The sequence below is a fragment of the Carcharhinus amblyrhynchos genome, chromosome 25, assembly GCF_965287045.1.
Source record: "Carcharhinus amblyrhynchos chromosome 25, sCarAmb.v2.hapA, whole genome shotgun sequence".
Taxonomy (NCBI): domain Eukaryota; kingdom Metazoa; phylum Chordata; class Chondrichthyes; order Carcharhiniformes; family Carcharhinidae; genus Carcharhinus; species Carcharhinus amblyrhynchos.
The window spans coordinates 19,899,925-19,916,773 of NC_137348.1; the positions used below are offsets into that span (position 1 = coordinate 19,899,925).

The 16,849-nt window shown below is 40.9% G+C and overlaps 1 protein-coding gene across 3 annotated transcripts in view; it reads left to right on the forward strand.

Moving 5' to 3' along the window:
- golga1 (golgin A1) overlaps nucleotides 1–16,034 on the forward strand; it is a 66,770-nt gene extending 50,736 nt beyond the window's left edge. For all 3 annotated transcript variants that reach the window (XM_080212415.1, XM_080212416.1, XM_080212417.1), the window contains exons 19-23: nucleotides 1,407–1,565; nucleotides 10,780–10,839; nucleotides 12,186–12,365; nucleotides 14,316–14,402; nucleotides 14,501–16,034. In XM_080212415.1, coding sequence (XP_080068541.1) covers nucleotides 1,407–1,565; nucleotides 10,780–10,839; nucleotides 12,186–12,365; nucleotides 14,316–14,402; nucleotides 14,501–14,584 — 570 coding nt within the window. In that variant the 3' untranslated portion in view covers nucleotides 14,585–16,034. The remainder of the gene's footprint in view (nucleotides 1–1,406; nucleotides 1,566–10,779; nucleotides 10,840–12,185; nucleotides 12,366–14,315; nucleotides 14,403–14,500) is intronic.
- Nucleotides 16,035–16,849: the final 815 nt, after the last annotated feature.

Here is a 16,849-nt window from a genome sequence, read left to right on the forward strand (position 1 = left end):
GTATTCCTCTAACGCTATCTCTGTCCTCAAATGCCTAGATCTAATGTACGCCTCCCTCTTCCTCCTGACCAGGTCCTCAATATCCCTAGTTACCCACGGCTCTCTAATCCTACCCTTCCCATCCTTCCTCTTGACCGGCACGTGCCTTTCCTGCAAAGATTTTAGTTTTCCCTTGAGAGACTCCCACATACCCAGCGTCGACCTGCCATCAAGCAGCTTACCCCAGTCCGTATCTTTAAGATCCTGCCTAATCCGGTTGTATCTAGCCCTCCCCCAGTTTAACACCCTCCCCTTAGGACAGGCTTCATCTTTATCCATTAATATCTTAAACCAGACAGAGTTGTGGTCACTGTTAGCCACCTGCTCTCCTACTTCAACGTCAACCACCTGCCCAGGCTCATTCCCCAGAACCAAGTCCAGTATAGCCCCCTCCCTGGTCGGGCTATCCACATACTGCTCCAGGGATCCTTCCATTACACACTGTACAAATTCCTCCCCGTCAGCACCCTCTGATCTCGGCACCTTCCAGTCTACCCCGGGGAGATTAAAATCTCCCACTACCACCACCCTATTCTTCCTGCACTTATCTAGAATGTCCCTACTTATGAATGTTGTAATACATTCCTGTAATGAGTCCCAGTAGTTGCAGCCCAGCCTATATCTAGAATCTGGTAGATTTATCCTCTGTTCAGTCTCTTTCTCCACCATTCACAATATGGGCAGCAGCTAGGATGGCCTCTTATCCATGGCAGGTTTCTCTAAAACTAAATGGGCTAGTTCAAGGGGAGCAGTGTGAAATACAGCTGCCTGAAGGTAAGTGGAAAAAAACACTCACACATGACATGAACAACATTGGATGCGGAGAGTTTGATATGGGTCAGTTGCTGTTTGGTGAGTTTTTGAAACTTGGCAGTTTTAATATTTTTTCTAACCATTTCCTGCTCCTTATTTTACCAGAAGGAGTTTAACTAATGAATATGGTTCAATAGCCTTGTCATCTAATTACACTTTGGCCATCCTTCATATGTGAGCATAGATTTCTCACAGGAGCTGCTGGATTGTGATCAGGGACACTGGCAGATTCCTTTACCTACCAATGTTACAGCTAATTCTGTCATCTGTCATCTCCAACTGAGATTAACTAGCATAGGAAAGGCTGGGACTGCATTATTATTTTTAACTTGGAAAATAAATACCTGGAGCTCACTTTTTTAATGGAATTAGATTTGGAATAATTTGCTGTTGTGATCCCTTTTTCCTCCAGTAAGGAAGTATTTATTCAGCATTTTTCAAATATTTATTGGCTTCTCTACTTTTATAAAATCCTGCATTGTGTATCCAGGCCATCAGGGTACATAACTTTGTTTCTGTGAGACTTTAAAGGAATGTAAATTCCTCCTCTTCAGGTGAAAGATCTAGAAGCAGAAGTGACAACCCTGAATGGACAGTTACATCCATCAGAAAATGAAGAGAAAGGACAGAATGGAGATGTGACAATTGCGGATGTTTTGCAACTTCAGCATGACAACCAAGATTTGGAGCAGCAGTTGATAGAGAAAAACAAGGTAAATATCACGTGATTTTGTAAACCTCTTCACTTTGTGACAACCTCTCCAGGAGGCTCACATGCAGAGGATTACTTATGTTTTTTTCAAAAGTGTTGGAACAGTTTATCTTACAAATTTTATTCTTGGCATAAGCCAGTTAAATAGACACATTTTTCTATCTACAATATACTCCTTCAGCTACTACAAATTGTAGGTTTCATTATGAAGAGTAGGAACATATGTCTTAGGAGCAGGAGTAGGCCATTTGGTCCTTTGTTCTGGCTCCACCATCCAGTAAGATCATGGCTGGGTTGTGGTCCCACTCTGCTTTCCTGTATATCCCTCCTACATGACCCTTATCTATCTCAGCCTTCAATAAATTTATCGACCTAACCGCCACTGCTTTCTAAGGAAGAGAATTCCACATACTAATAAGTGTAAGCGAAAAAGATTCTCCTCACCTCTGCCTTAAAGGGTGGTCTTTTGTTTTAGAAATATATTTTTATTGATGATTTCTCCCATTTTTGCAAACAATGTAACAAATTATTAAGGATTGATACAGTACAGAGAAATCATTTTTCCATATATATGTACAGAAAGAGATGAGAACACCAACACATTTGGTTCAGATTATTCGTTACAAATACTGCCTCCAAAGATACAAACAATGAAAGGATGTTTTGGAGATTGGAGGAAAGTAGGATAACAAGATGAAGCCATGAATTTAAGAAAGGAGGGAAGCAGAAGGTGGGAAATTATAGGACAGTTAGCCTGACCTCGGTCGTGGTAAAATCTAGGAGTCCATTATTAAGAATGAAATTGTGGACTTGGAAATGCATGGTAAAATAGGGCTAAGTGAGCATGGTTTTGTCAAAGAGAGATCATGTCTGACAAATCTATTAGAATTCTTTGAGGAAGTAATGAAAAAATTTGACAAAGGACTGCCAGTGGATGTGATTTATTTGGATTTCCAGAAAGCCTTTGACAAGATGCCTTACATGAGGCTGCTAAATAAGCTAAGAGCCAATGGTGTTAGAGGCAAAGTACTAGACAGAAGATTGGCTGACAGACAGAAGGCAGAGAGTGGGGATCAGGATGGCAACCGGTGACTAGTGGTGTTCCACAGGGGTTAGTGTTACGACCACAACTTTTCACTATATATGTTAATGATCTGGAAGATGGAACTGAGGGTATGGTTGCTAAATTTGCAGATGATACAAAGATATGTAGAGGCACAGGTAATGTTGAGGAAGTGGGGAGACTGCAGAATGACTTGGGCAAGCTAGGAGAGTGGACAAAGAAATGGTAGATGGAATACAATGTGGGAAAGTGTGAGGTTATGTACTTGGTAGGAAGAATAGAAGCATAGACTACTTTCTAAACAGGGAAGGGTTTCAGAAATCTGAAGGACAAAAGGACTTGGGAGATCTTGTTCAGAACTTAAGGTTAACATACAGGTTCAGTGGGATTAGGAAGGCAAATTCAAGATAGCATTCATTTCCAGAGAGGTAGAATACAAAAGCAGGAATGCACTGCTGAGGCTGTAAAAGGCTCTGGTCAGACCCCATTTGGAATATTGTGAGCAGTTTTGGGTCCCATACCTAAGGAAGGATATGTTGGCCTTGGAGGGGATCTAGAGGAGGTTCATAAGAATGATCCCAGGAATAAAGGGTGTGCCCAATGAGAAGAGGTTGAGGAGTCTGCGTCTATACTCAATGGAGGTTAAAAGGATAATGGGGGGGATCTAATTCAAACTTGCAGCTGAGAGGCCTAGATAGCGTGGACATGGAATGTTTCCACTAGTGGGAGAGACTAGAACTCGAGGGCACAACCCCAGAGTGAAGGGACGCTCCTTTAAAACTGAAATGAAGAGGAATTTCTTCAGACAGAGTGATGAATCTCTAGGAGTCATTGCTACAGGGGGCTGTGGCGGCCAGGTCATTGAATGTCTTTAAGACAGACAGACAGTTTCTTGATCAACATGATAAATAATGCCACAAAATCAAAATTTCCTATATCATATTGATTAAATCTAGTAAGTTTTGAATGGTGATGACCTTTTGACTATAATCATTCATCAAAATATTGAGTTGAAAGATGGGAATATATTACAGAGCAGGATTTTGTGCTTTGAAAGCTTTGGTTTCTAAACAAATACCAATCTGCCTGATAACACTTCGTGATACCATTGAAAAAATGTGACTTAATATGCTCCTATTTTCCATGCAAAAACATAGTCAAATCTTTTCCCTTTGGAAAGTCTCCACGTGCTAAAGGCCTCTGTCATCATCGGTAAATTTGAACAAGGTGCCGCTATTGTTTGGAAAAGCTAAGGCATATGAGTAGATCTAATAGAACAATGATTTAGTTCCAAATTGGGATGGCGTATTCTATCACCATTCTAGGTGGTAGAAGTCACAATGGCAACAAATGCATGCGAACACCACCACAACCGAGTTTGGCTTGGAGGCATACTTGGTTGTGGTGGTGTTTGCATGCATTTGCTGCCATTGCGACTTCTACCACCTAGAATTACAAATTTAACTGGTGCTATGATTGAAGACCCCCACCCAGAGTACATTCTCAGTACTTCCAAGTAGTGTTCAACTTGAAGGAGTATTGATTCCTCAGTTGAGTGGACAAAGGTTGATGGCAATCAGCAGGTGGGTTGTGTATTTGATCTGATGTCATCAGACTTCAGTGGGGTCTGGAGTCAATGCTGAAGATTCTCAGGGCCACTCCCTCCCAACTGTAGACCATTGTGCCATTACCTCTGGTCAGTGTGCCCTGCCCATGCAACCAGACACACTCCAGGATGGTGATGGAAGCATCTGGGACGTTGATTATAAGAACAGATTCAGTGGGTATAATTGTCAGGCAGTTGCTTGATTAGTTTGTGGGATAGCACTCCCAACTTTGGCGCAAGTCTCCACATTTGATTTGATTTATTATTGTCGTATGTGTTTACATTGAAAAAATTGTTTCTTGTGCGCTGTACAGACAAAGCATACCATAGAGAAGGAAAGGAGAGGGTGTAGAATGTAGTACTGCAGTCATAACTAGGGTGTAGAGAAAGATCAACTTAAGAAGTTCAAAAGTCTGATGGCAGCAGAGACGAAGCTGTTTGTGAGTCGATTGGTACATAAGAACATAAGAACATAAGAAATAGGAGCAGGAGTAGGCCGTCTAGCCCTTCGAGCCTGCCCCGCCATTCAAATAAGATCATGGCTGATCTGTCGTGGCTCAGTTCCACTTTCCCGCCCTCTCCCCATAACCCTTAATCCCCTCTCTTATCAAGAACCCATCAACCCGCTTCTTAAAAATATTTAGCGAGGCAGCCTCCACCACTTCAACGGGCAGAGAATTCCAGAGATTCACCACCCTTTGAGTGAAGAAGTTCCTCCTCAACTCCATTCTAAACCGCCTCCCCTTTATCTTGAGGCTGTGCCCCCTAGTCCTACTGTCTTTTTTGAGCTGGAAGAGTCTCTCCACCTCTATCCTATCCATCCCATTCATCATCTTATACGTCTCAATGAGATCTCCCCTCATTCTTCTAAACTCTAACGAGTACAATCCTAGTTTATTCAGCCTCTCCTCATAGCTCAATCCCCTCAACTCCGGTATCAGCCTAGTAAACCTCCTCTGCACTCCCTCCAGGGCCAAAATATCCTTGCGCAGGTGCGGCGCCCAAAACTGCACACAGTACTCCAGCTGCGGCCTCACCAATGCCCTATACAGCTGCAGCAAGACCTCCCTACTTTTATATTCAATCCCCCTCGCTATGAAGGTACGTGTCCTTAGAATTTGTATCTTTTTCTTGACGGAAGAAAGTGGAAGAGAGTATGTCTAGGTTGCGTGGGGTCGTTGATTATGTTGGTTTTCCAAAACAGCAGGAAATGTAGACAGAGTCTATGAATGGGAGACATTTGCATGATAAATTGGGCTTCGTTCATGACCTTTTGACATAACTCGCGGTCTTGGACAAAGCAGGAGCCATAATAAGATTTGATACAATCAAAGAATGCTTTCTATGGTGCGTCTGCAAAAGTTGGTGAGGGTCGTAGTGGACACACCAAGTTTCCCTAGCCTCCTGAGGAAGTAGAGGCATTGGTGGGCTTTCTTAACTATAGCATCAGCATTGAAGGAACAGGACAGGTTGTTGGTGATCTGGACACCAAGCAACTTGAAGCTCCTGACCATGTTAAGAAGATTAATTTGTAGGGTCAACTGAATTGGGTGTGCCTTTGTTATATCAGATGCGTAGGTTGATACAGGGTCGTCTGTATGTTTTTTTTTTGTAGCAAGCTTATGAATTAAAAGCAAAAATAGCTCGCTTGGCCCCTCCATCCTGCTCCACCGTTCAATAATACCATGGCTAATCTGATTGTAACTTCAAACCCACATTCCTCCCTAGCCCTGAACTTTTACCCCTTTGTTAATCAAGAACCTAACTGTGCCTTAAAAACATTCAAAAAATTGCTTGCACTGAGAAATGAGTTCCAAAAGTGTATGCCCCTCAGAAAAAAGTTCTCCTTGTCTTGGTCTTAAATGAGTGACTTTTTTTAAGCCCTAGTTCTAGATTTTACCACAAGAGGAAACATCCTGTCTATATCCACCCTATCAAGATGCCTCGGGATCTTAAAAGTTTCAATCAAGTCACCTCTTACTCTTCTAAACTCTAGTGAACATAAGCAACTGGCCCAATTCTAGTACTAATTTAATAAATCTCTGAACTGCTACTAATGCATTTACCATCCATTTTAGTACTCCAGTTCTGATACCACCAGTGCCCTGTGCAACTGAATTATAACCTCCCTGATTTTGAAATCAATTCCCATCAAACATTCTTTAAGTTTATTTATTATTGTCACAAGTAGGCTTACATTAACACTGCAATTAAGTCACTGTGAAAATCCCCTGTTCTCAACACTCCAGCACATATTCAAGTACACTGAGGGAGAATTTAGCACAACCGATGCACCTTACCAGCATGTCTTTTGGACTGTGGGAGGAAACCGAAGCACCCAGAAAAAACACAGGGAGAACGTGCAGACTCTGCACAGACAATGACCCAAGCTGGGAATTGAACACAGGTGCCTGGCGTTTGAGGCAGCAGTGCTAGCAACTGTGCCACCATGCTGTCCATTCTGTCAGCTTTCCTAATTACCTGCATGCTAGCCTTTTGTGATTCATGCATTAGGATACCCAGATCACACTCGATCTCTGAGCTCTGCAATCTTTCACCATTTAGATAAGTTTTTATTTTTCCTGCCAAAATAGGAACTTTTTCCTATTTCCTTCATTGGCCAGATCTTTGCCCACTCGTTTAACCTATCCATGTCTCTCTGCCCCCTTTTGTTTTCTTCATATTTACTTTCCTACCTACCTTTGTGTCATCAGCAAATTTCACAACCATAACTTTGGTCCCTTTATCCAAGTCATTTACATAAAGTGTAAAAAATTGAGACCTAAGGACTGATCCCTGTGGCACACCACTTGTTAATCCTGCCAACCAGAAAAAGACCTATTTATGCCAACTTTCCTGTTAGCTAATCTATCTTCTATCCATGCCAATATGTCACCTGCTTTACCATGAGCTCTTATTTTCTGCAATAATCTTTGATGTGGTAAATGCCTTCTGGAAGTCAAAGTTCAGTAAATCCACCAATTCCCTTTTGTCCATAAAGCAGGTGACTTCAAAGAATTCCAATAAATTGGTTAAATATTATTTTCTTCACAAAAACCATATTGACTTTGCCTGATTTGTCTTGAATTTTTCCAAGTGTCAAGTTGTAACATTTTTAATAATAGCTTTTAGTATTTTCCTCCTGACAGATGTTAGGCTCACTGGCCTGTAATTTGGTCCCCTTTCACTTTTATTGAAGGAGCAATGGTTTGGTGTAGCCGAGTGGCTTGCTAGGCTGTTTGAATCCAGTTAAGATTCAACCACGCTATGGGTTGGAAATTGCATATACCAAACTGCATAAAGGTGGCAGATTTCTTCCCTTAAAGGGCATTAGTGAACCAGATTGCTTTTAACAATAATCATGGTGCCCATTACTGTCATTCACTTTTAATTCCAGATTTAATACTTGAATTTAAATCTCACCAACTTCCATTGAGCAATTTGAATTTTGTCTCCTGAATCATTGCTAACCTTGTTATGTTACTCATCCCAGGAGATACTATGTAATTCTATGTCTCTGAGAATAGCTGAGGAATATTTGCGCTGACTACTACTACTCTGGGGAGTGTTTGATCAGAAATCATAGAAACCGTACAGTACAGAAAGAGGCCATTCGACCCATCGAGTCTGCGCCGACCACAATCCCACCCAGGCCCTACTTCCATATCCCTACATATTTACCCACTAATCCCTCTTACCTACACCTCAGAACACTAAGGGGCAATTTTAGCATGGCCAATCACCCTAACCCGCACATCTTTAGACTGTGGGAGGAAACCGGAGCACCCAGACGAAACCCACACAGACACGAGGAGAATGTGCAAACTCCACACAGACAGTGACCCAAGCCAGGAATCGAACCCAGGTCCCTAGAGCTGTGAAGCAGCAGTGCTAACCACTGTGCTACCGTGCCACCCTTACCAGCTTTGCTGTTACTTAAATAACCTACCTATGATGAGACATATACTCATTTTTTTTTGTTGTTTATCGTACAGCAGTTTATTTCAGTGTTTTAGTGGCAAATGAGCCCCTCATAAGCAAGGATAACTGTGCTGAGAGACTCTGCCTACTTAGAGGAAATTATGTTGGCAATGTTTCTGAGGCCAGGTTAATTTCTTCTATGTGGTAAAGACAGGATGGGACTTTCGGAGAAGGGTTTGGTGGAGGGTGCAGAAAATATTGCAAGAAGGCCAAAATCGCATTTTACATCATCATAAACACAAATATCCCAACCCCTGCCCCCACCTCCTTTGAACATTGCGCTGCTGTTTCACAGCTCCAGGTTCCTGCGTTCAATTCCCGGCTCGGGTCACTGTCTGTGTGGAGTTTGCACATTCTCCTCGTTTCTGCGTCGGTTTCCTCCGGGTACTCCAGTTTCCTCCCACAGTTCAAAGATGTGTGGGTTAGGTTGGTTGACCATGCTAAGAAATTGCCCCTTAGGGTCCAGGGATTTGTAGGTTAGAGAGATTAGTGGGTATAATATGTAGGGATAAGGGGGTAGGGCCTGGGTGGGATTGTGTTCATAAGAACATAAGAAATAGGAGCAGGAGTAGGCCATCTGGCCCTTCGAGCCTGCCCCGCCATTCAATAAGATCATGGCTGATCTGTCGTGGCTCAGTTCCACTTTCCCGCCCTCTCCCCATAACCCTTAATCCCCTCTCTTATCAAAAACCCATCAACCCGCTTCTTAAAAATATTTAGCGAGGCAGCCTCCACCACTTCAACGGGCAGAGAATTCCAGATATTCACCACCCTTTGAGTGAAGAAGTTCCTCCTCAACTCCGTTCTAAACCGCCCCCCCTTTATCTTGAGGCTGTGCCCCCTAGTCCTACTGTCTTTTTTGAGCGGGAAGAGTCTCTCCACCTCTATCCTATCCATCCCATTCATCATCTTATACGTCTCAATGAGATCTCCCCTCATTCTTCTAAACTCTAACGAGTACAATCCTAGTTTATTCAGCCTCTCCTCATAGCTCAACCCCCTCAACTCCAGTATCAGCCTAGTAAACCTCCTCTGCACTCCCTCCAAGGCCAAAATATCCTTGCGCAGGTGCGGCGCCCAAAACTGCACACAGTACTCCAGCTGCGGCCTCACCAATGCCCTATACAGCTGCAGCAAGACCTCCCTACTTTTATATTCAATCCCCCTCGCTATGAAGGCCAGCATCCCATTCGCCTTCCTGACCACCTGCTGCACCTGCAGGCTGGGTTTTTGCGACTCATGCACAAGGACCCCGAGGTCCCTCTGCACCGTCGCCTGCTGCAGTTTTTCGCCACGTAAGTAATAGTCCTTTCTACCATTCTTCCTACCAAAGTGGACCACCTCACACTTGCCAACATTAAATTCCATTTGCCATTTCCTGGCCCATTCGCCCAGCCTATCCAGATCCTTCTGCAGACTCTCCACACCCTCCGCACAATTTGCCTTTCCCCCAATCTTGGTGTCATCAGCAAATTTCGACACCCTACACTCGGTTCCCTCCTCCAGATCATCTATATAAATGGTAAATAGCTGAGGCCCCAGCACCGACCCCTGGGGCACCCCACTAGTCACCAACCGCCAATCCGAATAGCACCCATTGACCCCCACTCTCTGCCTCCTATTTGACAACCAATCCTCTATCCACGCTAACACCCTACCCCCAACTCCATGTCCTCTGACCTTCTGCAGTAACCTCTTGTGAGGTACCTTATCAAACGCCTTCTGAAAATCCAGAAAGACCACATCCACTGGCTCTCCTCTATCCACCGCCCTAGACACATCCTCATAGAACTCCAGTAAATTTGTCAGACACGACTTCCCTTTAATGAAACCGTATTGCGTCTGCCCTATCAAGCAATTCCCTTCAAGATGCCTCGCAATTTCCTCCTTAATGACGGATTCTAACATTTTACCTACCACAGACGTTAAACTAACCGGCCTATAATTCCCTGCCTTTTGCCTGGCACTCTTCTTAAACAACGGCGTAACATTAGCCGTTTTCCAATCACACTCGATGGCTGAAGGGCCTGTTTATGCACTGTAGGGTTCTATGATTCTATGAACATTGAGAACATCATATAAATATATTAACATATTATTATCAGGCCCTATGCCTGAATCATGCTGCACCCTCTCCCCAGAAAATGTATCCATATTAACGTGATGTCAGAACAGCATCAAACCTGACCGAGTCTCCCAAGGTGTGGACCTTGGTCAGACTTATTAGTTTCCTACCCCTTCACCAAGATACATTAAACCTGTTTCTTCTGATATTGGAATAGTTTAGGTTAGATGGACTTTAGATTGGTTTCACAGGTCGGCGCAACATCGAGGGCCGAAGGGCCTGTACAGCGCTGTAATGTTCTATGTTCTCTCATTCTTTGGGGTCATAAACTCTCAACCTCCTTCAGTCAGATCCAACAAATTTAAAATGTATGCTAATGATTTTATAGAATCATTTCCTTGGCATTTTAGTGTTTTAGAATTTTAAATCAAAATCATTTTATCAAATGATTTAAGTGATCATCACTACAGACTTTATATTTTATATATTTCCTTCCTTAGACTATCAAACAACTACTACAGAGGCTAACAGAACTGAAAAAGACCCTACAGAAAGAACTGGTAAAGATTTTGCATCAAATTACATTCTTCGAAACAAATTAAATACAATTTTTTTCTTTTCAACAGATTGCGCCAGAAAATGGGTCAGAAATAGTCACACGTTTTGCAAGTGCACCATCCTAAACTGGTTGGCTGATGCCTGCAGCTTAACAACTTAACCTGATACTGAAATAACATTTGTCTGGAGAATTGTTCCCAGAATACATTTCTAATATTTTTTCATGACCTAGTTTTAATTCAAGAAAGGCCACTAATTAATAGAGCTATCTTTTTGTTTGACAACCATAATTTAGTCTCTGCAGGTCAGACAGCATCTGTAGAGAGAAATATTTCAGGTCAGTTAAATTTCCGGCAAATGAAATGGTAACTCCTCTGCACAGATACTGCATTTTCTGTTTTATTTCATATTTCCAGCATCTGCAGATTTTGGCTTTTGTATTTGCTGTTGTCATTTGTTGTTTTAGTTTTTTTTCATAGAAAGTCCAAATAATGGTAAGCATACAGTGCAGACAGAGGTAATTCAGCCATTGAGGTCTGCACCGACCACAGTCCTATCCAAGCCCTATTCCTGTAACCCCATTTGCCAATTGACCTAACCTACACGTCTTTGGCTATGGGAGGAAACTGGAACACCCAGAAGAAACCTGTCCAGACATGGGGAGAACAAGCAAACTCCACACGTGGTGACCTGAGGTGGGAATTGAACCTGGGCCCCTGGCGGTGTGAGGCAGCAGTGCTAACCATGGTGCTGCCGTGCCGTAATGTTTACCTGTTTTAAACTGTTCATTAAATCTAATGAATTTGAACTTTGTTTTCATTTTTCACCTGTTCATGCAATCGAAGGATTTTTTAATAAGTGAAATTAATTTTGAGCTTTAATGTTTGAAATGCATTAATGGGCATCAGCTCCAACGTACCGTGTTGTAAATTTATTTGAGAGTTTCTACAAAATAATTGTATTTGTTTAAGCAACAAGCTACTTTGTTCCCGCTCTTCATTTGACAAGCTGGGCAGTGACTGCTATGCTTTGATAAGCTGTGCAACTTTAGTTAGGTAAGCTTCAGCAGTAGCCTTATACACATGCGAGGGTCTTTCCGCATTTGTTTTTAACATGCCTATGCTCTTTGGATTTTAATAAACTGGAAATATCCCTATTAGGCAAACAGAAATTCTATATGCATAGATTTCTCGGTAACTCGAATTGAAAACTCAAACACAGTAATGTGTTTCCGCACATGATATTCCAGACACAGAAAATAGCAATATTGGCAGCTGAAAACTCTTTTTATTTTTTGTAAAGAAATATGGTGTTAGAATTGATGCATATTAAATCTTTTCAATTAAAGAAAATGAAGCCAGAATTGGAGACTGCCGAAGTCCGGGAGAAATCTATCTTTGAGCCACCAGCCAGCATCAATAATTCCACCACAGTTGTAAACAATTCAGACCTTAATGACGCCAGGGAGATAAATTTTGAATATCTTAAACACGTTCTCCTTAAATTCATGTCTGTGCGAGAATCTGAGGTGAGTTATGAGAAAGCCTTTATTTATGTTTTGTGTGTTAAAATGCAGATCTGTTAATATTTTAAATGATGAAGCAGCCTGTAGAATACAGAGATATGATTCTGCACTACCTGTGACATAGGCTAGGAATCAAAAGTGGAATATATGGAAAATGTTAAGGCCAGCTAGTACTTCAAGCTAACTCTATCCTGAAATGCTGCAACCTCTGTACACTAGCAGCCTCATCACATTATCCTCCCCAGTAGTCATATAACTTTCTGGGAGAGACAAAGAAAAATCTTACTGCTAATTAAAGTAAAACCAAGGAAATTCCTCCATGTAGGTCATACCACAAGTTCCACTGGCCCTTATTAGTTCACCATCTCCAATGATTTGACCAGCTCCTTTTTTGAGAGTTTTGCATTAATTCCACATCCAGCACTAGCCTACTCTAGAGATCAGTGTTTTTGGGAAGTTAAGTACTTCCTAATATCTCCCCAATGCTTTTGTGAGCCACACCAATTCTCCCAATTCTTTCCAATCTCTCTACCTCAATGTGGCTCTGCCATTATTTTATAGATTTTATATATTCTCTTTTTGATTGCACCTTCCATTTATCTGTGACCTCTACCACCTTGAAACATAAGGCAGCATTTGCATGGGGACACTACCATCCTGACTTGGAATTATATCACCATTCCTTCACTGTCACTGGGTTAAGCTCATGGAACTCCTCCCCTAACAGCACTGTTGGTGAAACTATATCACATGGATTGCAGTGGTTCAAGAAGGTAGCTCACTACCAACACCCACATCCCTCTAACCAATAAATGGAAAAAAAGACCTCAATCATGTCTCCTCAAAGTCTGCATTTATTGAAAATAAAAAGAACCAGATCTCTGAAGCATTTGCTGATAGTTATGGCTGTTATGCATATCCATCAGCTGATCCTTCCTTGTACAAGGGAAGTGCCTATCACCTGTGTGGAAAAACCTGATACAACTGCGATCAACTGAAGGCCTTGTACAAGGAAAAGATTGTTGTGGAGTGGCAAGTATGCTTGACGTTGATGCAGTGTCATCATTTGCACAGCAGCATTCAGGAACTTGCAGCAAAGTAATTGCAGTTTTTCCTATCAGTAGTTTAATCCTGAGTGAGACCTGGACAGAGGTGGTCTGATTTTACCAACAGGGCCTTTAACTGTAGTTATAGACATATAGAAATATAGAAGATAGCAGCTGGAGGAGGCTATTTGGCTTTTTGAGCCTGCTCTTCCATGCATCGCTATCATGACTGATCATCCAACTCAATAGCCTAATCCTCCTTTCTCCCCATAACCTTTGATCCCACTCGCCTCCAGTGTTATAGAAACATAGAAGATAGAAGCAGGAGGAGGCCATGTAAGACTTAAAAACATAAAGCTTGAGAAGCACACAAGTGACTTGCAGTACTGCCTTTCAAAGTATTGTTGGAAAAGAGCTTGCCTTTCCCCAATTTTTTCAAATTAGAAAACTGCCTTTTGCGTCAATCATGGTCTCAAAAATATCCAGGCCCCAAATTCCAATTGACTTCCACCTATAGAAGCAAAGGTTAGGCTGTTTTCTGGTGACCAGCTTCAGTAATGTAAAGAAGACGTTGCCTAGGATCAGGAAGCCAAATGGCAAGTAATTTTTAATCTGCACAATGGAATACAATTTTCAGTAGAATAATGATGAGGCCTTGGTAGAACTGTATCCTGGAACGCTACTTTCTTTTTAACTTGAGACATTTAGAGAGGGTTTTCGTTAAAACTCAGTTTTCAATTGTAAAATACTGAAACTACATTCAGAATTATTTGTGAATTATAGGAATCTTTTGGAGTATTTCCTTGTTAATTCAGGAGTAGTATTTTTCTTGTAGAAACTTGTGTGAAAGTTTCAAATAGTCTGTTGAATGGGAGAGAATATCAGCTTGCATTATGTTCTGTTACAGGCCTATCAGCTGGTAAAAGCAGTATCCATGCTACTTAACTTTACACGTGAAGAAGAGAACTTGCTAAAGGAATCATTAGAATATAAGGTAGGGCATCATCTATTCCCACTCAGTCTTACCTGTATCCATTTTTTTTAATGAATGCTGTTGAGTGGTTTCCTAATATTATCCTTTTCATGTTGTAGATGTCTTGGTTTGGGTCAAAACCTACTCCTAAAGGTATTGTACGTCCATCGATAACCAGTCGACCTCCCCCTCATTGGCAATGAACCAACAGCAACGTCTGGAACGTGCACGTTTAAAGAACTATCAACATAACTCATTGAACGCTGCAAATATTGATAATAAGATATCCTTATTAGTGTTTTCAGTCACTGTTATGACAGTGTTTTAATTACAGGACTATAAGTTTTCCAGCTGTTTACAAGTATTTAATAGTACTGGTACTTTATATTAATATATCTTTTAAATGCAAATGAAATTGTTCTCCTATGGGGAATGAAATTCATTGAGAAAAAGCAGATATTATGGGTTTGAAATACTGTCGTTTCTACACATGCAAGAGGAACAATTCTTTTTGGTCCTGTAGCTTTATTACAGTCCTGAACTGATTTGAATGAAACACTGTTTGAAGTGACATGCTGTCATACTCACGTCTTTGCACTCCTCCTTCGTGGACAAGCATTAACAAATGCTTCCAGGCATTTTTCTTAAGTTATGATTTTCTTTTCTACTGTTAACACTAGGATGAGTGGAATATTTGACTGAACTTATGCTTTTTCCCTCATATACTCATGGTTATACAGGAGGCCAGCAAGTGGCATCTGTAACTGCTTTTGAACTCGGTATCATGGACCAAATTGAATTTTTTTTTAAATGGCACTTACATTTTTATAATTGATTCATTTGGATTAATAAAAACTGGAAACCTGCAAGACAGGAATTACACTAATAATAAAAATTGGAAAACAAGACACCAAGATAAATATTGCAATTGGTTTTCTGCTTATTGATCCAAAAATACCACTGTAGCCCTTTTCAAGTTTCTCTCAAATATTCTAATTATTGTAAAACATGCTGTTACTGAATCATTTAGATCTCTTCCATTGTTTAATGATTATCATGTGGTTTTATTGCAGTTTAAGAATACAGTAGTGTTGATTGGAAATGGCGCTGGAACAAGGGATTTGATGCTAGATGTAATCAGCAGGGCAAGGTTATGGTACAGTTAGTTCTTATTTACCTGGGTTAATGCAAAAGAGAAAAAAAAATAAACATTCCAAAGGAGCCTTTATAAAAGGAACCCTGTATTGTGTATAGAAATTGGAAAAGGTTGTAACACACTAAATGTAAAAATGGATGCATAAATTATTTGCAGCCTTTTGGAGGCAGAAAATGTTGCTATTGTAGTATGTTCCATCAGTATTGTCTTCACCCTGCCATTGTGAAATGAGGAATCCGTGTTGAAAGCAAGAGCAACGTGTGTGTGTGTGTGTGTATATATTATATATATGATATATGAACTAATGCACTTTTTGTATAAAAATTGCTGTGGCGTGTAATTTGTACATGCATTGATTGGCCTTAGCGACTAATTTCCCTTGGTGTTATAAACTTGGATTGGATACAGCAACTGACACACGATCTGATCAGTGTTTGCTTGAGAATAATTTGTAGGTGCAATACTTTCCAATTAAAATTCCTTTAGACTTGCTGAAATTGTGGTTGAATTCTTTGATTAGCAGATGAGATTTTAGTTGCAATTTCCCTGATGCAGTTACTTGTTCCCGCACTTATGGAAAGCATATAGGGAGTTGAGGTTTGCAGTAAAATTTTCAGCTAAATATCAAATTCCTGAGAAAGGGCAGCTTGGAAAACTAAACACTGGGCAGCAGAACTAGCAATTCATTTTGTTTTCACTTATTGGGATTGGCACCTACCAGTCAGTTGACATGGACTAGTCTAAAATGTGGTGACAGTATAAAAGATATTTTTCTTGCAAGAATGAGTAGACATTAACATCAAAGGAAAAATCATACCTAGAGTTCCACTGGTGAACTTGTTAGGAGCATAAATTGGAATCTTCCACCAGTTTTGTTGTGGTGACCTTTCAGATTTGTTTAAAATTAAATGAAAAGATACAGTCTTGAGTTTTCACGTTTCCAATATATGCTGAAATTGTCCACCTTTCCTTCTGCCATCATTCTGTTGAAACTAACAATTTGATTGCCACCAAATGGCATTTTCAACCAAATAACCATTACCCTTTTAGTGCCTAGCCTCCTACCTGTAGTCCTACTTTTGAAATCCAGTCTGGTCTGTGTAAATGGATGATTTATTTTTGACTACTGTAGTTGCTATCTTGTATTTTAAATGTTCAAAAGCCCTAATGTAAAATCTGCAAAAGCTGATGCACCAAATTGAGGCATGTATTGTATGAGTCAATTTAAATAACACTATAATCAGTTTATAGTTTTTGGGGGTCAGTGTTATGGTTAGCTTATAGGGTAACAAACTTGATCAGTCCTTCCCTT